We start from the raw sequence: 26,657 nt of genomic DNA, 5'->3' as shown, positions 1-26,657 counted from the left end.
TTATATCACAAGTAAATTTACTTGATTGCAATTATCACAGCTGTGTTATATCATTGATAATTGTATGTGAATTGTTTTCTTGCGAATTTTTTTTTTTTCTTCCAAAACGTTGGACCTGAACGATGCCAAGCGCGTTTGTGCCGTCAGCATACAATCGTTTACGCCATTATAATGACGTCGTTGAAATGTAACATTTCATTTAAACAAAACCAACGTGGCCAAGGTGGTGACTTATTAATAGACCTTAAATGAAAAGGAATATAGTGTGCTTTATATCTTTTGTCATTTTTGTTTTTTGTTTCTTGAGCGTTTGTTAGTTTTGTTTTTGTACTTTACTGAGAAAACAATGTTACATTGGCCATATATTATTGTATTACATATATCAAGACTTTCAGTAAAGCTTTGGAAGGAGAAAAAACCAACAACAGCCAAGGAAAACGCCTCTTTACTGGTACACATTTCTACTTTAAATTGCACAGATGTTGACAAACACAGGTCAGTATAGAGGCACATTCACTTCACACACAAACATTGCCACAACAGCAGCGAGGTCATTATCAAATTATCCCAAATACATAATCTAGTGCCTTCTATAACGAGTCATTATATTAATGATAACCAATAATTTGTAGTACTGTAGTGCTGTAATCACAGTATTCTAATACAGTATTATTTTGGTAGTTATTTTGAGTCATTACCTAGGAATGACATAAATAAATGTTCCCTTTTGCAACAACAGCTGAGACAAGATATGGACAATTAAAACATCTTTTTGATGAATACACCTACAGAATACATTAATAAAGCTATCATCTACAGTATGGTTTCACATTAATATTGCACTACACAATTACCCTGTGTAAGAAGCTCAAGATGACGACGATGCTAGTGGAATGGCACACAGAATAGAGCTGCACGGAGACGTGAGAACATGATGGACCATTTCAACTTTTGTCACGTCAGGCCTTGGTCATGTCCGAGAGGATTTTCTCAGTGTCAAATACTGACAATTTAAATCAGCAACAATTTCAAGCAATATATGTGATCTGAACAGTAACATATTGATGAAATATGCCATATCTTCAGTCTTTAAGCTTAGGTGGGCGGAGAGGGTCCTACATGGACATGTGCTCCGGGAGCACGTAGGAGATGTCGTCCCACGGGTGGCGATAGAGACCCTGCCTTAGCCTCTTCTGATCCAGGTAGTGTCCTGAGAAGACGATTTTGTTATTATTTGTTAGAACTCTATTTTCTACGTATTTTACTTCACGTACCAATGAATCCCATGCTCCGACCCAGGACAAAGATGCCGTTCAGAGCGCCAATTTCCACAAACTCGTCTGCTTCATCCCTAAAAGAAAAACAACAACATTCATTTGTGAGAATAAACAGGTTTTTAGAGATTTTTTATTTGTGTAGGCTATTCTTTTTAACATATATATATATATATAAACAAACATTTGCACAAAATTGCTCAACAAAAAGGTGATTATTATTACGCAATCATTTGGTGCTGCATATCCAAATTAAAATGGTTTGGCCACCATGCTGGAGGTAACCGTCTACCTGGTAAATCCACCGCAGGTTCTGAGTAGGTCCACAAAGGCCACGCCGATGAAGCCGTCCACATTCAGGATCAAGTTGGGCTTCTAACACAAACAGAAGAGGAAACGGTGTGAAAAAAAAAAATGTGTTATGGGCTATAAGAGACAATGACGAAGGAAAGGGATCCTACTTTTGAAGTGGTGATCTTCTCCACATCCAGAGCGTAATCCAGCAGCTGCGTGGAGGGGAAGTGCTGCTTCACAAAGTCTTTCAAGATCTGGACTCGCATGTCAGGATTGTTAATCTGAGAGGGGGGAAAACAACAACAAAAAACTCAAAATATATGGCACAGGAAGCGGTGCGAGCTCCAGTGGTCTGAGGTGCGGCTTTTTACTCACGGATTTGACCCTGTGGCCGATGCCCATGATGAGCTTGCCGTCCTTCTTCATCTTGTTGACGAACTCCATGGGCAGCATGCCGCTGTCGAAGGCCTTGCTGAACTGCTTGGCCGCGGCGTCCAGAGCGCCTCCGAAGCGGTCACCCTGGGGAAAGAAATGAGCCACAACACCATGTTTTTTAACTTTCTAGCCATTTGTTGACTGAATATATTGTAGATCAAATTTGCCAGCGTGTGCGTGTCGCTCCAAACTGATCATTATTATTTTTCAGACGCAGCTCTCGTGTTATATATCACATCATGTCAGTAAGCGTACAGTTAGCGTGTCTTACGATGGTGAGCAGGCCAGAGGTGAGACTTGAGATCAGATCTTTGCCGGCTCGGGCACACACAATGGTGTTGTGGGCGCCGGATACTGCTGGACCGTGATCGGCTGTCACCATGAGACACATCTCGATGAATTGGCAGGCGTATCTGGGCAGCCTGGAGAAAACATACTGGATCGCACATCGTTGTCTTCGGAAATCATCTCAATAGTTGGATGAGGAAACACACCTCCTCTGGAACCACAGAAGCCCCAGAGTGCCCCCCAGGCCAATTTCCGACTTAAAGACCTCCGTGATGGGCATGCCGGCATAAATGAGCTCCTGCCCCCTCTCGTCACAGATGCTGGTCATGAAGGACGCCGGTTTGCGAATCAGACCCAGCTCCTGCAGGGCAAACACACACCACAGGGAATCATTTATTATAAGGAAATATAAAGTAATTGGAAATGGAAGTTTAAAAAGTATATATATGTCACTGACTCGTGCCCAGGAGTAATCCATCGGAACAGTGGGAGGGGGCAGCTCTGGCGCTGGTTGGATGACTCCTTTGTCCACCAGGTCGTCATATACACACCTGCATGGATGGAATGTTGACTTTTTAATGTTTGTAAACAAATAGTCGAGTCTCTGGAGTGCCTGCCCACTCATTAAATATGAAATTACAAAGGCAAGCTGGGTAAATATTAGGGCTGCAGTTATCAAATATTTTAAGGACTGAGTATTCTTCCGATCATCTCATCGATGAATCAAGTAATCGGATGAAAATTGATTCTGCATTGTTAAACAACAAAACCAATACATAATAACAACGTGCATGTGAGGTCCACTTGAGGTTACCATAATCAAGTTCTACATAGTAGTATCTGTGACTTGTAAGTGTGTGTGGCTTTAAAAGGCAGAGCCTGGCCTGGTGAGTGACGTATGAGTCAGCAAATGAGAGTGTAGTTAGCTGTTGTTGGCTCAGGTTAGCGGCTGGCTGTTAACAGACTAAAAGTTTTTTCACACTGCACTTGCTCAATGTGAAAGGACCACGTGACACAGCAGTAACGACCACGGCGCCCCGGTCCGCGTGCCCAAATTTGGAATTGCTGACGTAGCAGCCTAACAGCAAAATAAACAGGAAAGTTTTCCCGCCGGAGAAGTAGACAGAGCGTCTGCAACTTCAGCAAGATGCAGGGGCGGTTTCTGATATGGGCGGCACTCTGTCGGGGGCGGCACTTCCACTGACTTAATGATCTCTCCCAGCTCGTCAAAGCTCTTTGGCACAAAAGCGCCGGCCTCCTTCAGAGCTTTGTTCTTGGCCACCGCAGTCTCTGAAGCCTGGTTAGCGCACGCTCCTGCGTGGCCAAACTGGACCTGATGCGTACAAATCCGACACAAATTACTATCTTGCTTACTATCTTATCAGCAGCTGCACGAGCAACCTTTTACCTCTGAGGCGAACATAGTAGCGCAGGTCCCGATGCACCAACACACCACGGGCTTTGTGATCCTGCCTTCTTTGATGGCCTGGCAGATCTTGTACTCCTCCGTGCCGCCAATCTACAGCACAACAGCCAATCAGGACACTCCTTCGATGACATTTATAGAAAGTCCAGTCACTAGACGCCTCACCTCGCCCAGCACGACGATCATTTTCACTCCGGGGGTGTCCTGGTAGCGCAGCACGTGGTCTGTGAAAACGGAGCCTGGGTACCTGTCACACAGTCCACATTCAGTACCTCTACGTGGGTTTGTGGACTTGAAAGCTATATTTTCACCTACCTGTCCCCACCAATGGCCACACCTTCAAATACGCCATCGGTGGTACGCGAAATGATGTTGTTAAGCTCGTTGGACATGCCGCCTGAGCGCGACACGTAAGCCACGCTGCCCGGCCGGTACAGCTTGGAGGCAAGGATGTTGTCCAGCATGCCACCCGTGTTGCCGATCTTGAAGCAGCCCGGCTTGATGCCGCCCACCTGTGGACGGACAACCATACCAGCAATTTGCAACGTACTGCCATTTACGCTACATATCTTAGTTGATCCATTATTTATTTATTGCAATCTTTTTTCATTTTATAGTGTATCATGCCATTTTCGACCATATGGATTGAACTTTTCTTTGCTATTTATTAGTTTTATAGATTTTTACACTTAATATATTTTAAAACCAGTAATAGTGTATTTCTAGCATTTTATTTATGGAAATGTTATTGAACAAATCTCTTTTTACTTTAATGTGATTATTTTACAACCCCAATTCCAATGAAGTTGGGACGTATTTAACAAACAAAAACAGGATACAATGATTTGGAAATCATGTTCGACCTGTATTTAATTGAATACACTACAAAGATAAGATATTTAAAGATCAAACTGATAAACTTGATTGTGTTTAGCAAATAATCATTAACTTAGAATTTCATGGCTGCAACACGTTCCAAAAAAGCTGGGACAGGGTCATGTTTACCACTGTGTTACTTCACCTTTTCTTTGAACAACATTCAATAAACGTTTGGGATCTGAGGACACTAATTGTTGAAGCTTTGTAGGTGGAATTCTTTCCCATTCTTGCTTGATGTACAGCTTCAGTTGTTCAACAGCCCGGGGTCTCCGTTGTCATATTTTACGCTTCATAACGCGCCACACATTTTCAATCGGAGACAAGTCTGGACTGCAGGCAGGCCAGTCTAGTACCCGGACTCTTTTACAACGAAGCCACGCTGTTGTAACACGTGCAGAATGTGGTTTGGCATTGTCTTACTGAAATAAGCAGTTGCGTCCATGAAAAAGAAGTTGCTTGGATGGCAGCATATGGTTCTCCAAATCCTGGATGTACCTTTCAGCATTAATGGTGCCTTCACAGATGTGTAAGTTAACCATGCTATTGACACTAACACAGCCCCATACCATCACAAATGCTGGCTTTTAAAGTTTGCGTCCATTACAGTATGGACGGTTCTTTTCCTCTTTGGCCCGGAGGACACGACGTCCACAATTTCCAAAAACAATTTGAAATGTGGACTCGTCCACAATTTCCAAAAACAATTTGAAATGTGGACTCGTCCACTTTTCATCAGTCCATCTTAGATGAGCTCGGGCCCAGGGAAGCCGGCGGCGTTTCTGGATGTTGTTGATAAATGGCTTTTGGTATGCATAGTAGAGTTTCAAGTTACACTTACGGATGTAGCGCCGAACTGTATTTACTGACATTGGTTTTCTGAAATGTTCCTGAGCCCATGTGGTGATATCCTTTACACATTGACGTCGGTTTTTGATGCAGTGCCGCCAGAGGGATCGAAGGTCACGGGCATTCAATGTTGGCTTTCGGCCTTGTCGCTTACATGCAGTGATTTCTCCAGATTTTCTGAACCTTTCGATGATATTGTGGACCGTAGATGATGAAATCCCTAAATTCCTTGCAATTGTACGTTGAGGAACATTGTCCTTAAACTGTTCGACTATTTTCTCATGCACTTGTTCACAAAGAGGTGAACCTCGCCCCATCTTTGCTTGTGAATGACTGAGGAATTCAGGGAAGCTCCTTTTCTACCCAATCATGGCACCCACCTGTTCCCAATTAGCCTGTTCACCTGTGGGATGTTCCAAACAGGTGTTTGAAGAGCTTTCTCAACTTTCTCAGTCTTTTTTGCCACCTGTCCCAGCTTTTTTGGAACGTGTTGCAGCCATAAAATTCTAAGTTAATGATTATTTGCAAAAAACAATCAAGTTTATCAGTTTGAACATTAAATATCTTGTCTTCGTAGTGTATTCAATTAAATATAGGTTGAACATGATTTGCAAATGATTGTATTGTTTTTATTTATGTTTAACACAACGTCCCAACTTAATTGGAATTGGGGTTGTATGAAGACAACAAGGCCAAAATCTGCACCATACATTTTAGTTTTCAAAAAATATTTAATAATTTTTTTTTAAGAGTTCAATTGATATGTTTGTCTTCTTTCTTTGTTTGTTTAAGAAAACCAGGCCGGCATTTGCACAGCAATTTTAGCAACTCTATATATTTGCATAGTTTACCACATTAACTGATTGTTTATTGTTTGATTGAAATATTCTCAACTATTCTCTATTTGTTTCGAAGAGCCAGACCAACATTTGCACCGAATTGTACCAAATGTACAAAATATATTTTTTAACATATTCTCTTCAGTCACAAGAGATTTGTGGTTTCAGAAAAGTGATAAAGTTACATTTTAATCAATGGAGAAATTGGGACTCACAGTTGCTGGTCCGATAATGGTGATGCCCTTCTCATCGGCTGTCTTAATGATTTTCCTGGTGTGGGCTTCGGGAATTCCCTCCGCTATGATGGCGATGGTGTGAATCTGAACAATTAAGTTGCAAAGAAATGTAAGTGACATTAACTGAATTTTGTTGGGTGGCTGGGGGGTGGGATAAATATACACCTGCGGATGCTGCATGGTCTCCATGGTGCTGTCGAAGGCTGAGCGGAGGGAAGCAAAGCTGATGAGCACGTCCACGTCCGGATGCTTCTTCATGGCGTCGCCCATGTTCTTGTACACCGGCAGAAGGATCTCTTTGTGGCCCCAGTAGAACTTCTGCTTGTGGTCTCCGCTGGAAGGGAAGCAGGACTCCTATGAGTCTGGTGTGTACTATACAGTGGCGCCTTGAGATAAGTTTATTTCGTTCCGTGGCCACGCTCGTAACTCAAAACACTTATCGCCTCTGAATGGCTGAAGAAAAACAAAATAAAGACTTTGGAGTGCCCTAGTCAAAGTCCTGACCAGAGTCCTATTGAGATGTTGTGGCGTGACTTTAAAAAGGCGGTTCATGCTCGAAATCCCTCCAATGTGGCTGAATTACAACAATTCTGCAAAGATGAGTGGGCCAAGATTTCTCCACAGCACTTTAAGAGACTCCTTGCAAGTTATCACAAACGCTTGATTGTAGTCTTTGCTGCTAAGGGGGCCCCCCTCCAGTTATCAGGTTTACAGGACAATCACTTTTTTTTTTTTTTTTTTTTTTTACACAGGACCATGTAGGTTTGTATTTGTTTTTCATCCTTAATAAAAACCTTCATTTAGAAAATGTATTTTGTGTTTCCTTTGTTTTTTTCAATTATTACTAATATTTAAATTTGATGGATGATGGGAAAAGTGTGAAAAATCTGCAAAAAAAAAAATCACCACTGTATTTCAGGGGGTAAACAGCTTAATATTTTTGGTAAGCGGTTCAGTGTGGCCGCCATTCATGTTTACATTAGGCAGTCACGTCACAGCTGCAAGTGTGCGTGGTGCGTTCAGGGACACTCTGTAAATAGGAGTCAATATGTTCTTTGGTCCTTTTGTAATACAGCATTTTGAAAATGGATTACTAGGAAAATCATTATTATAGAATATTTTAGTTAAAACTCAATACAATAACACAGTCATAATATTGAATTGATTTTGTTTCGTCATATAAGCATAGATAAGATAAAATATTTTGTTAATATAGTCAGTCAGAGCAACGAGGAATGCAAAGTGATCAATGCCCGAGAATGCAAATGGCTGAAAGAGACTTTCACCATCGTTCCTGTCATACTGTGTTGCAGTCCTGTGTAAGTTTGCTGAAAAACTCACCTATTCACTGTTTTTGTGCTTCGGGCGAAAGCTTTGTCTAATATAAAAAAGATGCTTTGGCGCCAACTTGTGTGACCAAGTAACTATGTGGAAGTGAGAGGAGGAGGTTCATCTATTAAAACCACAGGCTTGGTTTGCTTTGCTGCCATTTTCTGTTATCTAAAGGCAATTTCCAACTTTTTTGGGTGGGCATCCCTTCCTCACAGACTTTTGCTATTTGCTAGCACGGCTCAGCACCTATACCCGCGTATAGAGCGGGTTCACCGAAGTGTGCTTACGTGAAGGGGTAGACCATGGCCGCCACGGAAGGCTCGTCTCTGGAGCAGACGTAGTCAAAGTCCAGCATGCCCTGCACGGCCCGTGTCTGCATGCCCCACACGATGGACTTGGTCTTCTTGCTGAACAGCGTGGTCGCCTTGACTGTAAGGGAGACATCTTACATCATTGCCATCATCATCACTGTGATGATGTCAACTCGGAAGCCATTTTCTACCATACTGTGGTATACATATAAGTAAACTTGCATCAAGTCCAATAATAATAATAATGTAACTTAAGAATAATATGATTTAATGCAATTGTTATAGTCATTTCAAACTACTACTATATTTTTAAGGTAAATGCACAATAGTCAGTCAGCAAAATTATGTTTTTGGGGGGCTGCTTTTCAGGCTGTATATTTATTATGTATGATTGGAATTATTTCTAACCTCACACTTTATTTTTGCACATTATTTCAATGCTATGTTAACCATAGCATTTCTACAATTTCCCTTTCATTTGATCTTATTTTTACAAGTTCCCTTTTATTTTATCCTATTTTTAAAAATATGTAAATAAATATATTTTTCAAAATGCTAAACCTAATGGCAAATTTTAATGGTCTTTTGTTTGCTTCTAAATACATATTTTTATGATATTATATTATTATTTTTGTGCAGAGATTTGGTGCTACACTTACCTAATCCTATTATTTTTATTACCTTTATTTACACATTGGCAAAACGTGGCGCTAGTGGTTAGCATGTCTGCCTCACACTTCAGAGGTTCTGGGTTCCAATCTCTCATGTTTTTTCCCTTGATTTCATGTGCTTTCTCTGATTACTCTGGCTTCCTCCCACAAACCAAAAACATCCACGTTAGCAACATGGAAGACCCTACATTTCCCATACACGTGCTTGTTTGTCTATCTGTGCCCAACTGGCTGGTGACCAGTCCAGGGTGTACCCCGCCTCTTGGCCTAAAGTCAAATGGGATAGGCTCAAGCTCACCCGCGAGTCTAATGAGGACAAACGCCACTGATAATGGATGGACGGATAGTCCCGTTCCAGTGTGAGTGAGGACTGCAAAGCCATTTAAGTGTCTGAAGAGGGAGCTAAAACACCTTTGACCAAATTCCTATTATGCAGACTAACGTTCATAAGTGCCTATGTACCGTAGGTACAATATATGATGCAGTATGAGTGTATTTTCTCACCAACAGGAGCTGCGCTTTTGGCTTTCTTGGCTGGCGAGGCCTTAGCTTTGCCGCTGTTCTCGGAGAAGGAGGCTGTGCGGGTGGATGCCGGAGTCTGAAAGTGGGAAACAATTTTGTTCGTGTCGCAGCCTCAAACATTTTTAAAATGTACGCTAAAGAGGTCGGTGCTGGCACGAGAAATGGTCTGATGTGCTTTAAATGATGTAGGATAGATACAAAAAAAGAAGCAATTTCTCACACAATAGATACTCAAGGACGGTAGTGTAAATATCCATACATCTCTTCAGCCAGTGATTCTCATAAAGTGTGGTACGACTACTGGTACACAGCTTCCCTCTAGTGGTAGGCAAAAGAATCACTGAATTAAAATGTTCAAACTGTGCATAGGTTACATTATATGTAGTAGTGGGTTAAACTTTGCGTTACTCCAGTACAGTACAGTTTAACTTTTAAGTGCAACACATTTGCATTTAATAAATTTGAATTGAATCGCTATTAGTTTTTTTATTTTCCTATATTTAGGCGTAGTGTAAATGTTCGAACTGCATAACGATACAGTTGCTGAAACTTTTTTTTTCAAAATCTAGTACAGTACATTTGTTAAGTAAAGATCAATTGTATTTAACTTTTAAGTTCAATACCTTTACAATGTATCCTTCAGAACTGTTGATTTTCAAAGATGTATTTAGGTACAATCTTTGACGGTTATTTACAATACATTTTAATTGGATTCATATTTAAGTACAGGTGAGTGAGAATTGTTTTTCTATTTGTGCCCTGCGATTGGCTATCGACCAGTCCAAGGTATACCCTACTTCTTGCCCAAAGTCAGTTTAGATAGGCACGAGCTTACCTGTGACCCTAAGGAGGATAAGCAGTCTACAAGATGGATGGATGGATTTAATTACATTATTTTTTATTTTATGTCCAGTGTTAATATTCAAATTGTTCATAATAGTACATTGAGTTCCAATAATAATAAATATACATCTTGGGAATAAAGCCTCTGCCTTGTTTGTGATGAACACTTGGGCCTACTGCGCTACAGTATTTCATTGCTGGTCATAATGGTGCTACTTGGAGAGCTAAGTATTTTTTGAGGTGGTGCTTGATGAAAAACCTTTGAGAACCACTGCGAGGTGTTGTGGCCACATGTCCCAATACTTCTGTCCATGAGTGTCTGGGTGTGTTTACTGTAATCGGTTACACAACTTTGCTTTCATTTGAGCATTTCCACGACTGGGAATGTCTCAATACTTTTGCACACACAGTCGAAGTGGAAGCTTCCGGGCAAACTGGGAGCGTTTGTGAGAGCGGCCATAACAATTTGAGTTAGATGACATCACTGTGCAAAGCTCTCAGACAAAAGAGCCACAGGGACTCTAAAAGGAGGACAAAGCGCTCTGCCATTACAACCGCCGTGCCACATGACACGGCGGCCTGTTTGTCACCAAGCGTCATACCGATGTGCTTCCACTGGAGTTGAGCAGGAAGTTGGCAGTGTGGGCGGCAACGGGAGGCTGGTTGGGGATGGGCCGGTGACCCAGCGCCATGCCCACAATGGCGGTCATGTGGGTCTCGGTGCCAAAGACGTGAATGGGGATCCCTGTGGTCTTGCCTGTGAGAAGAGGAGGGGATTGAGTATCAAATTGGGTCAAATAAATCAATACAAATAAAGTATATATTTATATATAGTAAACAAAAATCCAATAGTTATAAAAAGCCAGGTGTATTTTTAAATATTTACAAAAAACGTTAATACAAATATACAGATTTATTTATATGATATAATTAAAAGAATACAAATCTCAAAATAAAAAGTACGTATTTTTAAATTTGATTAATTTATACATTTATATCATAATTTTTCAAATGATATTTTTTATTGTGTTTTTGTCTTCTCTTTCGGAGTTAATTAAGGTACGAGAACAACAACAAGGGTGAGGATCTTGAATTTTCTTTAATGTTGTAAGTACCGCACGATATATAATTTTACTTGTCTATGAATGATATTTGTTGTTTATTTTGATAGAATTTTTTTTGTGACTGTTCGCACTGCAGACCTTAAATAAACCGATTTATTATTATTATAAACTATATATTTTTTAAATGTGTACTAAATAGACAAATAACATATTTAAATTCTATTTCTCCTCTGGGGATCATTGACTGACTATCTTATATTTCAATATTTAAGTTTAATATTGGGGATGAACTCCAGTCCAGTCCAGATGTGCGAGTCCTCCTTTTTGACATTGTCATTATTGGTGACTTTTGTGGAAATGATTTTCTTCACGCATCTGATTGGCTGAATACGGCCTTCAGATTAGGGGCTCAGTATTTGGCATAATCCTGAAAACCCCCAAAAATATTGTCACATGATCAGGATATTATTTTTTCTTTTCTGCACTATATCAACTTACCAACTTCTCCCATTACCCGGAGGCCCTCCTGGTAATTTGGACCCCCGCGCCTGACGAAAATGGTCACTTCGTGCTCCTTGAGAGGCACCTGGTAGTCTCGGATTGCTCGAACAATTCCCTATACAGGGAGACAAGGAGGTAAAGTTAGCAAGTTGCTATTTAGCAGGACACAAGGCACCTCTGTTATTACCTTGAACGTCGCCGCCACATTTGTGAAGTTGGCAATGCTTCCCCCAATGATCAACACTTTGCCTGGGAAACCACCAAAATGGTCCAAACTGTTACTTTCGTAAAAAGGAAGACGGGCACACGTTGGACGTACCATCAGGGTGCTTCTCCCTGGTCATGAGCGAGAGGATGGTCTTGGCGTAGTCGTATGTCTGCTGCTCGCTCGGCGCCCCCGAATACTCGCCGTAGTTGGCCAGCTCATCAACGCCGCCCAGGTCGCAGATGGTGTCGCTGTGAGATCGGAGGCACATCATTGTAAGGGAGAAATAACTCTTTCTTGATAGTACACCATAAAATAGGTAGAGCAAATAAAAATAAAAGAGGCACAGAGGGATTTATTAGTCATGGTTGAGGAGTCTGCATGGGACATCTTACATCCCCAAACAGATGGAGAAGGTGGCAAGATGCTGATCATTCGTGCAAACTCTTCAAAATGGTAGGAGATAAAGCTTTAACTTGTCGTTTCCTTATTTTATTTACCTTCCGATTCAGAAAACATTCATCCCGTTTTCACAGCAATAATTCTAAGATTAAAAAAAATTGATTGTGGAATGATGCAGGCGTTACCAATGACTGAGGGGTGCCCAAAGCGTGGCCTGTGGGCTACATACCGTACGGCCCACTCTTTTCTTTAAGCCGGCCCAACGAGCATTAACATTATCAAGTTGTTACATTACTTTTTTGTCAAACAAAAAAAAGGTTAATACAATTGTATTTATTCAATTATTCATTATTACTTAATAAATAATTAATTATAATAATGAATTCTAAACAAAATTAAATGTCCATCTTGGTTTTCCATTTTCAAAAATATTTTATTCCTTTATTTCATTAAATAATTTGTAAATGTATTTATTGTAAATACAAATATTAGCAAACTAAACAATTTTACACATACAATGAACATTAATTTTTATCAAATAATCGGTTTAGTAATTCAATTAATTGCAAATAATGCAATGCACAAAATATTTGTTAATTGATTTATCGTAAATAATAACATAAAACAGTAAAATAAAAAATTTTACACATACAATTAACATTCATTTTTAATCAAATAATTTATTTAGTAATTATAATTCAATTAACTGAAAATAAATCAATGCAAAAAAACAGAGCATAAATAATTTGTTAATTGATTCATTGTAAATAACATAACAAAGTACAAATAAACAAAGTAAAATTAACAATTTTACATACCGTAAACATTGAATTTAAAAAAAATAAAATAAAATAAATTGGTTTTAATCAAGTCAATTACAAATAATTAAATTAACTAATGAGTATTAATGATTATTTTACGACTGAACTAAACTACTTTATTTTCCGTATTTTACCGACACATTTTAACACGCTGTAACTAGACATGCAAGGCCATAGACAACCACAATGCATTCCACTGGGCACGTATCCTTGAATGAATCCATTTTGTGTGTTTTTGGAGTGTACACTGAAAAAATAAAATAAAAATGCTCACTGTAGCACTGCAAAAACAACAAACACTTTGACGGCCCTAGTAGACGCATGTGATTGACTACCTGTACACGACGGAGGCTCCGCCGCCCGCCACCATCGTCCAGATTCGGCCCTGCGGGTTGAGCAAGGTCAGTTTGAGGCTGGCGCCGCTCTTGGCGTCTAGGTCGGCGATGTAGGCCTCCTGCAAAAAAAAAAAAAATTTTTATTAAGAGTATTGGATTGTGCGGGTGTGACTAATGAAGTGGCCGGTGAGATTGCATTGAGGAGTGATTGTGGGGCTGCGTGGAACATTCGTGCTTGATTTCGACAGGCAGGCGCACAAAAACCGACAGACAGACACAGACACAGACACAGACACAGACACAGACACACACACACACACACACACACATCTGGCGCCTCGGAGGAAAATGCTTCCAATCAAAAGGCGCCTCCTGCCGCCCTTAGCCCCCCTCGAGCCAATTAGAGCGTCCGTCTGCTGCTGCGCGGTGAGTCTGTCGGAGACCAGCCTGACACATCACAACAGAGCTTAGTATTTACACTAGAGGTGCTAGTTCCTTTTAGTTAGTTCCTGTGCTAGCTCCTTTTAGAAAAGAAATCTATAAACAATTATTTGAAAGTGTATTTAAATAAGATTTAAAAAAAGATAAATCCTGTCATTCAATCATCTTCATATTTAATTATACAATCTAAAAAAAATGCAATGAGGTAGAATTTTAAACCCTAAGAAAAAATATATACATTTATTAATACTATATCTTTATAGTAAAAATCCTAGAATAAAATAAATTCTGCAAGTTTATTTATGTAGGTTTGTTCATATCATTAAAAAAACAAAATCCTGTAATAAAAAAAAAATCTATACATACATATGATTATAAATCTTACAATAAAAAACAGCTATACATCTATTAATACTACAAATGTATATTTTTAGAAAATACGAATCCTATAGTAAAACAAATCTGTAAATTAATTTTTACATTAAAATAAAATGAAAAAAAAAAAAATCAGGGAGCTCACAAAATGAATACTTTTTTAAAAAAATGTGTTATTTCATTTACACCTTTCCAAACTATAATTTAAAAAAAGACTAGTGTCATCAGTTGAAATTACCTCAGGGTAGGCCTCCCTGCCAAAGGGCGGCGGGAACTCCACATCCCCCCACCTGGCCTTGCAGATGTAATCCGCCGTGGCGTCGATCTTCGCCGCCATATCCAGCACGTAGACGCCATCTTTAGTGACCACTGCAGGGGAAGAGAAAAGGTGACACACCCACCTACTGACTAACAAACTGTGTTAAGCAGAGAAGCCCCCTGCATATTGCTTGTGTACAGCAGCAAAGCAGGAAGGGGACATGTTCTCTGCAACCAATTACCAACATCATCAAACAGCAAGCGCATAAAATATTTACAACATTCCTTCCTTTGGGTTTAAATGTGGCAGAAAGAACTTGTGATGGCAGAATCTAATGTCACAATGTTGTCTTCTTTCATAACTTAATAACATATTTATGGATGTTTTGCAAACACCATGATTACACTGGTTGGCACGAGCATTTTTGGATGTCTAATATCGAACCAGTCCTCAATTCAAAAGGGTCATATAGTCATGCGCAGTTTTGTTAACTTACCAAAATATAAATAAAATTCATGTAAAACCTACCGAGTGGGTTGATTTCCAGGTATGTGAAGAACAGGTCTTCATACAGGTTGAAAAGCCCGACAATGAAGTGGGCTAGGACCCTGCCAACATATAAACATTACAAAGATATGCCACATGAATCAAAATAACAGAAATAGAAAGAATCACTTCTGATACATGAAATATGTCAGGGAGCCAAGTCCTATTTTCTAGGGACGCGGGCGTGCCGGAGCCTATCCCGGCTATCTTCGGGCGAGAGGCGGGGTACACCCTGAACTGGTCGCCAGCCAATCGCAGGGCATAATCTGCATAAACGAACCACTATTTGCACTCACATTCACACCTACGGGCATTTTAGAGTCTTCAATTAACCTACCATGCATGTTTTTAGGATGTGGGAGGAAACCGGACTACCCGGAGAAAACCCATGCAGGCATGGGGAGAACATGCAAACTCCACACAGGCGAGGCCGGGGATTTGAACCCAGCTCCTCAGAACTGTGAGGCAGACGTGCTAACTAGTCATCCACCGTGCCACCCAGTTTGAACACCAAAATAAATATTTAATAATGCAGGAGGCGAACTTTTCTTTTTTTTTTTTTTTGCCTCGGATGTCAGAAAAGAGCAGAGTTGAAGGTGTTTGTATGTGCGTGCGTGCATGTGTCGTATTTTTCGCCTGTCAGGGGAAGTAACTGTGTCAGCTCGTCAAAACCTCGTCTGACCCACGGGGAGCGAGCCAAAGTGACTCAGCTTCCCAAGTGTGCTTGGAATGGAAAAAGACTATGCGAGTGAAACGGGGTGGTGGAGGGCTTTATAGGGTGAGGGTGTGCGTGCGTGCGTGCGTGTATACGTGTGTGTGTGTGTGCGCGCGCGCGCGCGCTCCGTCAATGTCAGCCAAGACATTGAATCGCAGCCATAATGAGAGCGCTGCCGGACAGACGGACAAGAAGGGTGGGCGTGATGGTGGTGGGGTGACTCAATGTATCGCAGCCATCAAAGTAAATGGATGTGCTGTGAATGCGCTGCAGCCTTGAAGGGAGGCCTTGGGGTGGAGTCAGATGGGGAATAAAAAGCAAAGGAGAGTGTTTGTCATTTGGCTAATGGAAACCACTTGCAGCCCCGCCCCTCTCCCACCATACCATGCTCTCTCCAACGTGACAGTGCTGCTTCTATGAGCAAGCTGAAGGCTCGAATACTGGAGTACAGTATTACGAATACTGGGGAATACTAGGAAACTGGAGGTTTGTCCACCTGAGTAGATGGTGAGGACAGCCTGGATGTTGTTGTCAGTCTTCTTGGCCTCCATTTTGTTGAAGTAGAAATACAGAGCAGCAATAAAAGTGTGTGAGTGGAAACCAGTCTTTTTAACATGGGCTGCAAACGCAGACAGTAGCCATTCAATTAGACACTGGGTGTTCAGCGCTGTCATTTATGGACAAAATGTGACGTACTTACGTTTGTGCACGTCATTCATTTTGTCATTCATCAGTGTTTCAAGATGGACCATAACACAATCCTTTTAAAAACGTTAACTTGTGTGTCTTTCAAAACCCTATTATATTTTTATTTTATTTTTTAATCCATTTTGGGTTCAAAACAACCCCTAAGAGTTGGGAAAAATACATCAAAACTATGCAACTGGAAATCAAGTTTCTCTCACATGTATACGGTAAGATGGAACTCAAATCGGATCGGAAATATATTGTTACTGAGTGTTGCTGAATCGGACAAACATCGCAGTACACCTTAGGGAGATGTGTAATTAAATGGAATGGAAAATCAAGGTTGGTATTGATCTCCATCTATCGTCTGTTATTTTTATGCAAATCTGTTTAACTCTCAAATTGTCTGAGCAGTGTCATAAAACTCCTCCCTCTTTCCTCACTTTGCAGAAACCATGCGGCATTACATTGCCTCAAGATTGAACGTCTGTATGCATTTAGTCAATAACAAGTGAAAATAGTTAGGTTAGATACAAGAGTGAGCCTTGTAAAAATGGAAGGTTGTAATACTTTGGTGCCGAAGGACGCGATCAATCACAAAGACAAGTTACATATAGATTCATTTCCGCCAAGTAAACTGCTTATTCAGCTCATCGTTTTATCGATTGCATCACTCGTGACTCGAAGAGGTTTCAAACAGAGATTGGGAAAATTATGGAACCAGTCGTTTGGTTTTGTGAAGTATAAAAGGCTTTTTGTCTGGTTGGGGGTAAGTGTGAGCACACACTTTGATGGGGACGGGTGGCTCCCGGTGCTACCAATGACCGCATAATAAATAAAATTTGCGATCAAATATGATTTTTGGCGTGGTGTTGTGTTGATATTGGTGCGCAACGTTATATGTGATATTTTCAACCGCGCTGTCATATTTAAGGAATGACGCGGTCACTCACAGTCTCTTGTCGTTGGGGACGTGGGCAAGCAGCTGCTTGCACACCGAGCCCTCGCTGATCTTCTCGTCCACGCCGACCAGCAGCTTCTTGGCCTTGGCGTCCACGTCGCCCACGTCCACACCGCCCTCGTGGTGGAACAGCACGTGGTCACCCTCGCGGGTGGCGTAGATGCACACGTAGAACTCCTCCTCCTAGATGCAAAAAAATGGCATTGATGAGGGACTTAGGAATTATTTTTATATTAATTTAATGATGCCAAATAAAAATTAACAGAGGTGGAATTGTACTGAAACATGAATTGAATTGAAACATGTATTCGTATTGCGCAATGTATCCAGTTCCAATACGGAGCATATAAAAAAAAGTACCTCGCCTTGTCTACTTCGTAAACACACACAGTGCAGCTCAGCCTCTGGGCAGCACACAATAATTAAGCCTGTAATATACTATCGATACCGAAAATCACGATACTCCTAAAACATGAACCTGTATCGCTCCTGAAATGGCGGAACCACGACATGCTCCTTCCAACTCCCAGACGTGGTACCTCTAATCTAGATACAACCATATGAGCTCACGGTGGTACCAAACTTAATATAGCAATAATTATTAATTTAACTTTACAAAATGTAAGCCTATATTGACGATACATTTCTTTAGCAAGCATACTCTAATTGCATGTGATGTGACTAGGGCTGGAACGGTTTATGAAAAACGTCCTAAACGTTCGGTTCGATTGTTTCAGTTCGGTTCGGTTCGGTTCGCATGTGTCCCGTTCGGTTCATAACACATATCATTTTTACTGCATAGAGCATTTTGTTCATTTGAGAAACTTTCATTTATTGGAGAATCTACTGTAAGCAGTTTCTTTGGAAATGCCATTAAATACATTGCTGTTTACATAAATAAGTACTGCTCGATATGGCACTTTGCTACCTTCCCATGACTTTAACAGCAATATACTATAATAATAAAAATAATAATAATGAAACCAAGTGTTTTGGTGCAACAAATGACTTACCTGCTTGTGAGGGACAAAGGGTTCAATGAGGAAGTTCTTGAGAACGCCTTTGGCTTTTCCCACCTGAAGATGAACCCGGGAATCAGTTGTTACACACACATGGCAAACACAATGCAGCATGCATAATATGTCTAGTACAAGCCACGTTAACACACATTTTACAGTTGATTTGGGGGATATTTGTGGCATCAAATGGTACACCTTCTTAGAGACCCACCTCAGTTTTGTCATTCATGAATTACATTGTGAGAAGTTGAGGAAAATACCATGTCGCATTAACAACATACTGGTTCCATGTCATCTGGATTGCACCAGTATTTTATGAGGTACTCCCTCCTCATTCCTTAAAGGCATAATTCTCCTCATGACTGAAACAAGGCAAGGAAAACAAAACTTTTAAGAAGAATAGCGCTATAATTGTCTGGGGGAAAATGTCGTTGTTTCTCACTCCAGGCAGAAACCGAGAAACGGCAGCTCATTTGATGGCGCTGTCACCAGTCTTGTGTTAAAAGGCCAACAGGCGCAGGCAGCGCTTATGACCAGGGACCGGCGGAGAGCAGCCAACCGGAGGGAAAATAGAACAATTAGAGGGGTTGCCATTTTGAGAAGAGCAGAATAAAGGAAGGTTGCGAATACAGTTGGGAATTTTGCTTGGCTAAGTCAGCTGTGCGTGCGCAACTATACACCACAGCAAACTCCAAATCCATTAAAGGACAGAATTAATGAAAACCTGAACATTATTATCTCCACCAAAGGCCAACTGTCTGACTGGTTACATGTAACTGACACAGAGACATTCGTATATGCAAAGGATATAAAAAAATAAAAAATATTTTAAAAAAGTCTACAAAAAACAAACCACTGAGATAATGTGGTTGCACATGTGTGCACACCCTCTTACAGAGGGGACATGGCTGTGTTAAGAAAAAACTAATCACAATCAAACTCATTAAATACAAGTCAGGACATCCTTACCACCAGTTAGAGTGTCTACGATTAACCCCAAATAACAACCATCAGAAAAAAACAAATCAAAACCCATCAGATCCAGCCGATGGAGCTCTAGTGAGAAAACTGCCCCCCTACAGGCCTGGAGTGGAACAGCATCGCTCAGTACGTTGTGACGATTAGGATCGGTCGGCCTTCGTGCAGGCCTGTGTTTTACACAGTGACAGTGACTCGTTATCTTTGCTGTGAAGTGTTAGCATAATTGTCCTCAAACATTAAGAGCTCCTGTGCAATAATTGCCCGAATCCAATGAGATATGTTGAGCTTATTTATAGAAGTCAATAAGCTGGAACGTGGCACCTTTATTTATCTTGGTTAATGGCCTCACACTTGTTATGTCAGAAGTGATGAAATACCCACACCCATACACTCTCTCTTCGTGGCTGGTTTATGGAGCCTGGGAGCTTGAAGAAGCGTCTTCTTGGTTTATGAGGCAAGACAGCATCACAGTGATGGATGCTGTGATGTAGGCTAAGCTGACTGCGCTGATTGACTACTGGATGGCAGCGGTATGCAGCTTGTTCAAACTAAACGTAGCAGTTGGATACAAAATGAACAAATTGGAGGAAGGTGGGTGAAGGGGAGGGCAGCAGGGATGATAGCGATAAACAGTTATTGGCCTAAGTCAACTCGATGGATGACGTACCGTCGTCTCCTTCATGAGGCGGGTCTTCAGCCACTCTCTGACGCCGTTCAGGTCCAGATTGACACCCACCAGACCCAGTTTGCCCCGCCTCTTGATCAGCTGGTCCGGCTTCACCACCAGCCTCTGCAGAAGGCGGCGAGGCAACAAAAGGAAGCTTTAAAGCAAGAGAAATATAATTTAACACCTCAAATTGAAGCTGAGACATTGATTTATTAGCGGTGCGGGGTGCACTTGAACGCCTCATCTCAAATAAATGCCTCCTTTTCTGCCTTTTTAAAAATATGATACGATAAGAAAATTCAGTTGAGAATACATATTAATATTTTCTATATTATGCTAATATTAATAGGTAACATATTTGTGGTAACATTATTTGTGGAAAGAAATATACCAAATGTATAAAATTGACAAACATTATTCTCACAATGTATGTGAACAAATTAAACCCTCTTCATGATAAAAAAATACAATGAAATACTACTACTACTATTACTAACAACAACAACAATAGTAATAATATTAATAATGTCTCACGTAATATAAGCTGCTGGAAGTTGATATATTATGCATTTGTGGAAATAAAATAATAATAATAAATAAAGGAATGAATATGAGGAAGCAGAGTCTGGGGTCTCTGAGGCGGGCTCTCCTCTCTCTGGGGTTGACTTCACCGAGGTGGTTTAAAAGCTCCTCGGTGGCAAGGCCCCGGGGGTGGATGAGAGTCGCCCGGAGTTCCTAAAGGCTCTGGATGTTGTGGGGCTGTCCTGGTTGACAAGCCTCTGCAACATCGCGGACAGTGCCTCTGGATTGGCAGACTCCCTGGTGAGATGTTCCGGGCACGTCCGACCGGGAGGAGACCCCGGGGACGACCCAGGACACGCTGGAGGGACTACATCCTTCGGCTGGCCTGGGAACGCCTCGGGATCCCCCCGGAAGAGTTGGAGGAAGCGGCTGGGGAGAGGGTAGTCTGGGTGTTCCTGCTAAAGCTACTGCCCCCATGACCCGACCTCAGATAAGCGGTAGAAAATGGATGGATAAATAAATACATAAATATTGTAAATGAATGAATAAACATGCACAAATAAAATAGTCCTCCCTCATGAAATAAAATAAAATTACACTAAAAGTAATAAAAACAATTATGTGACAAATGCCTCTAGTAAATGCCTCATAGTCTGCATATTATAGTAAGTTTTGTGTTTGGGGGGAAAAATGATCAAAACTATATTAATATCAGTATTATTCTCCATATGCGTCTCTAATAAATGTCTCATATTTTGTAAATAACCGCTGAGTGTAACAGGTCACTATGTGAGGAAAAAGCAGTAGTTCTTATGTTTGCGGGAGTTGAATACAATTAAATTGCTTTAATGAGTAATTCTATTGTTGTTTTTTCAATTTCAAAATAATCAAAAACATAATTTGCCTGGGTATAAAGGGTGGGTGTTGTCCTTTACAAATGTAGTCACCATGTGTGGGTGAGTAATCAGACGAGATCAACACTAAGAGCGCAAATAAGACCAACGCGCAACAAATGTCCAGAGGGTCTGGTGTCTATTCACTAATAAAAAGGGGGTTTAGCATTGCGCAATCAGGAAGACGTGTCATTTTCTGGATAGCTTCCATTTAAAATGTCATAACAGCAAAGAAAGCAGAGAAAAAAACTACTCCCTAGTTTGAGTAAACCAACCTTCAATCGGGGAAAAAAAGGAACAGTGGACTTTTGACTGATCATGATACACTGTGAGCCAAAATTTAAAGTTCAAATACACGATATTTAATGTTATTCCATTTTACTCAGGCAGTACTGATTTTCCTAATGTAATTTTTGCATTTAAACAAAGGGGTAAAAAAAAAAAAAAAATGTATACTCAATAACGCTTTAGTTTTACTGGTCCGGCCAACTTGACATCAAATTGTGCTTTATTCAGCCCCTGGACAAGAAGGAGTTTGAGGTGTAACCTGTTAAGTAACCTGTACGCAACATAAACCCATTGATTTTACAATGGAGCAAATTCTAATTTCATTGTAAAATCACTCATACCCGCCCATCTACGTTCCTAACCCAAAACAAGCGTGTTCCTCATTCACTGAAGCAGAATTCTGCCATCCCCCACTGAAAAAGAGAGGGAGCCGCGCGTCCTCCCGCTAGCCAGCGAATGACTGATGACAGTGCAGCCATTACTGTCTGGGCCCTCGCCAATGACGAAAAAGAAGAGGGGGAGAAAGAGGAAGAAGAGGAGGGTAAGACATGACCGACGGTGAAAGTTAATGCAGTTTCCTCATCAATGCTAGCGCAGCACATCGCTCACTCTCCCTTTCCATATCTGCCCTCTGCATCGGGATGGTACCTGGAAAACCCGCAGTCTGATTCAATTGAAGGTCCATCAAAGCGATTGTAGCTACTGCTAGGAATGCTACACCAGAGCACCACAAAGAACTTGCTTAATCCAGCCATCCTCCATGAACGCGATTACTATATTCAGTACATAAAACTACATGGACCAAACTTTTGGGACACAATTTTCCAATGATTATTGAAGTGTTGTAAGGTGACACACTACACAGTGAAGTGGTGCCTCGTGATAGGAGTTTAATTCGTACCGTGGCCATGCTTGTAACTCAAAACATGTGTCTCTCAAATCATGTTTCCCAATTGTAATGAATGGAAATGCCATTAATCTGTTCCTGCCTCCCCAAAAATGTGTTTTTTAATTCATTGCGGCGCCTTCTGGTGTGCGCGACTTGACCACCGGGGAGTACTATAATGAATGCAGTCATACAGACAAACAAATAAGGGTTTGTTACTTAATCCGCTGTAATATTGCTTTCACAAAGGATGAATAATATATGCCTGTGACTGAGTATTGTTATTTTATGTTTGCATGTGGTGCTGCACCATTTGTGTTCGAATATCATTTGTGATTGCGTTTAAAACGTTATACCACTGCCACGTAGACTCTTTTTGTTAGCCCGTCTATGGCATTTCCCATTAAGTGTTAGCATCAAATTAGCGGACTTTAAGGTAAAGTGGGTGGCATGCTGAGCAACTGGTTAGCACAGCCGCCTCACAGTTCTGAGGACCAGGGTTCAAATCCGGCCACACCTGTGTGGAGTTTGCATGTTCTCACCATGCCTGCATGGTTTTTCTTTGGGTACCCCGGTTTCCTCCCACATCCCAAAAACATGTGTGGTAGGTTGGTTTCAGACTTTAAATTGCCCGTGAGTGCGAATTGCATGTTCTCCCTGTGCCGCTGTAGTCTAACCACTGATTGATTAATTAATTTGATTAAGATGTGCGCCCCAAGTCTTTTGTCCACATTTTGTCGAATTCCCTGTGGATACATTTTATGAATTTCCTTTACGGATGAGCCCTCCCTGCAGTCCCGTGACATCGTTGTCTTCAAGAAAGAGGAGAGGGAGGAGAGAGAAAAAAAAAAAAAAAAAAAAAGATTGCAACATCTTCCATTTACGAAGCCAACTAATCATCCAAACCTCTGTGAGCAGCCAGGGGTGCTCCACTGCCAGCCGGTCCAGGTCGGTCTCAGGAGTGACGTTGGCATAGCGGAACCGGTTCTGAATCGTTGCCGAGGTGCAGATGTGCTTGTAGAGTAACTCCTTGCTCGTCTGCTCCGAGATGGCTTTGGCGGACATGGCGTCTACACGGGACAGGGAGTGATGAGACGGATGACGACAAGGCAGGTTTTGTGAGGGTAGCAGACTAAATGTAATCAGCCACAGCTTCTCTGCAGTAATAACAGAAGAGGCCATTATTAATCACTCAGGTTATTGTCCTGTAGTAGGAGTAGGACGCGAGCAGAGTAACAAGTATACTGGAAGCTCTGAGGTACATTAGTTAACCTCCATTTTGTTCCTTTTTAAAATGTTCCCATAAGAAATAATGGATATTGAAATAAATAAAGAACACATATTACAATTTCTAACAATAGTTGGTGATGATAATATATTATTTCAGTGTAAAAAAAAATTATACGTAAACTACAGGTGTGCGGGCAATGTTTTAGTTACATTCTCAAACGGTTGTTAAGAATAAGTCAGCAACTGTTAAAAGTAAACAGTGTTACCTCTCTCTTTGATGATACATTCAGAACTGAGTGTATATTCTGTTCTTTAAAAAAATTTAAAACAAACATTATTATTACTCACAGGACTGAGATGTGTGTACTACTTTTGACACTATGCCTCAAAAAGTTCAATTTCCTGTTCTATGGTTGTCTTTACACTTTTCCCAATAGGGAATAATGGAAACGGAAATTATCTGTTCCAGGGTCAAACTGACCATACAACTATTGCTGACATATTTGACTGCCCAGCCAAGAAAGACACCTGTACCGCTTCCACGACTACGCCAGCACTATGTTGCAATGAGTTTCACTTCCTTTTCTGTGGTTATCATTGTGTTTGTCCCTTTTTGCCATCAATAGTACCTTCTGTGGCCCAAAATAAAAAAAAAAATAAAAAATTAAAACTGAAAAAGAACAAAAGAAAAAGTGAAACACACAAATGACTTAACACTGTCAATGCTCACTGATCTTAAGTCACTCATTATGACAACCATGCCAAGTTTTTGTGTGAATTTTGAGGACAGTTGCACAAATCATACAGCATTTAAGACATTCACATGGTAACGTTCCACTGTACAGTGTCTATGCGATATCATACAAGCACAAGAATTAAATTGTGTGTAATAGAGGCTACATATTTTATTACTAAGGGTGACCTTTACACTTAACATTGCTTATGGTAGTTATGACAACATTTCCCTAGCCTCTCCCTCGGAAGGTGCACATTTGTTTGAAAATGGCACGTTTGACCTAATATTCAACAGCAAGCAACCTATTATTATTTCTTTCAAAGCTGACAACTACCTTTTATCGCCAGGATAGAGCATCTGCTCCACATTGTTTCACTGGAAGGCCCACTATTTCTTAACAGGAAAACCTGCTTCAGGTGTTCCCTGCCAGTCTTGACCAGGACACTCTTGCGAAATATTTTTAATCTCACTGAGGTTTTCATGGCTAACTAAAAGTTAAATAGAAAAAATATATAAATGGGACTACACTATTGATTACCACTAGACTGGATTCATCACTCCGCCAATAATACTGTACCAGGACAGATGGAAACAGTTTGTCCTAGAACAGCAGCAATACATTATTCACATGGATTAGAAAGGTGTTGCACCTTTTGGGCTGCTGGTGATGTCAATGTGAGATCATGAATATTGTTTGAAAACGGCATGATGGACGACCATGTATATACTAAATGAGATATATATATATATATATATATATATATATATATATATATATATATATATATATATATATATATATATATAACTATACTAAATGAAACAGGAATTTTACACCCCAAAAATGTCTAATACTGTATTCATATAAATTTGGCAGTTATCAAGAATGCTAGCCGTCTCCATTCATTCTTAAAAAAAAAAAAAAGAAAAAAAAAAAAAAAAGTCTAATTCGTCAAATTAAAAACACCAGTCAAGGGAAGTTGATGATTTAAACTTTCTAATTTAATATTTGACGACTGCTGGTGACGTCATAGCAGTTAAACTTGTTTTCTATCGTTTCATCTTTAGTCAACACCAAAAAAAAATGAATAAAAGTTACGTAAAGGAACGAACCTCGTGTTAAAATGTAGTCCTCAAATGGGGTTCCGGAGAGGTTTCAACCGGGGGAGTGTGTCAGTCTTTCCGCGTCTCCGCTTTTGCGTCAACCGGAGAAGAGGAGCTCGGCGTGAGTTTTGTCTTCCGCCTCGCATCTGCCGAGGGACCCGCTGATATTTCATCATCTCTGATTGGCTCGTCCGCATCATGCTCTATTGACGCATTCAATGACTGTAGGGAAAAATGTCGTTCGTGGAACAAGGATTTGAGCACATAAAAAATAAGCCATTCGGTATACTTCAAGCAAAACGAATATATGTACTAAATCCTTACAAAGCTCAAATCAAGAGGAAATTGATTTCGTAATATAGTTGCGTTTGGAGGAGTTTCGTGTGTTAGAACTTTGGGAACCTCAGGGATTATTGAACGTCTCACAAGATTCTCATTGCTCACACAAATCTCTCCCCATAGGAAAATTAATGGTTGACTGGCTTCTTTATAGAGTGACCAATCAACAGGTTTGTTCAACAGCGCCAATACACATTTGACCCATTTCTGTTGAGATTACACTGCAGACTGCACAAATGTCTAATTCTGTTAATGCCCTTGGCCTCAGTGGCAAATTAGTATATATTAGTAAATTCACGCAATTGCTCCAAAAAATGTTTATTACAAATATATGCATCTTTGTTCATCTATGCCAGGGGTGTCCAAACGTTTTGTAAATGATATTGCAAATGAGAATCCGTTTTCAATTCCATTACCAGGATATTTAAAGGTTAAAATAATAATAAATTAAATACGAATTAATTATTTTATAAAAGTTGTGAAA

The 26,657-nt window shown here is 40.5% G+C and overlaps 1 protein-coding gene across 1 annotated transcript; it reads right to left on the bottom strand.

Moving 5' to 3' along the window:
* Nucleotides 1-429: 429 nt before the first annotated feature.
* On the bottom strand, nucleotides 430-25,985 carry aclya (ATP citrate lyase a). Its single transcript, XM_061700880.1, has 28 exons — nucleotides 25,844-25,985; nucleotides 23,671-23,834; nucleotides 20,176-20,298; nucleotides 18,522-18,584; nucleotides 17,501-17,691; nucleotides 15,128-15,207; nucleotides 14,579-14,709; nucleotides 13,525-13,643; nucleotides 12,081-12,217; nucleotides 11,949-12,010; nucleotides 11,759-11,876; nucleotides 10,799-10,953; nucleotides 9,336-9,429; nucleotides 8,137-8,278; nucleotides 6,683-6,851; nucleotides 6,497-6,601; nucleotides 4,033-4,229; nucleotides 3,883-3,964; nucleotides 3,700-3,810; nucleotides 3,497-3,624; nucleotides 2,749-2,842; nucleotides 2,498-2,652; nucleotides 2,275-2,425; nucleotides 1,944-2,087; nucleotides 1,736-1,849; nucleotides 1,567-1,649; nucleotides 1,275-1,351; nucleotides 430-1,210 (listed from the first exon to the last, which is right to left on the bottom strand). The coding sequence occupies exons 2-28, from the start codon at nucleotides 23,827-23,829 to the stop codon at nucleotides 1,116-1,118; spliced, it is 3,279 nt and encodes a 1,092-aa protein (XP_061556864.1). The 5' UTR covers nucleotides 23,830-23,834; nucleotides 25,844-25,985; the 3' UTR covers nucleotides 430-1,115.
* Nucleotides 25,986-26,657: the final 672 nt, after the last annotated feature.

Source organism: Phycodurus eques, chromosome 16, assembly GCF_024500275.1.
Source record: "Phycodurus eques isolate BA_2022a chromosome 16, UOR_Pequ_1.1, whole genome shotgun sequence".
Lineage (NCBI taxonomy): Eukaryota > Metazoa > Chordata > Actinopteri > Syngnathiformes > Syngnathidae > Phycodurus > Phycodurus eques.
This window is presented reverse-complemented; position numbering and strand designations above follow the sequence as displayed.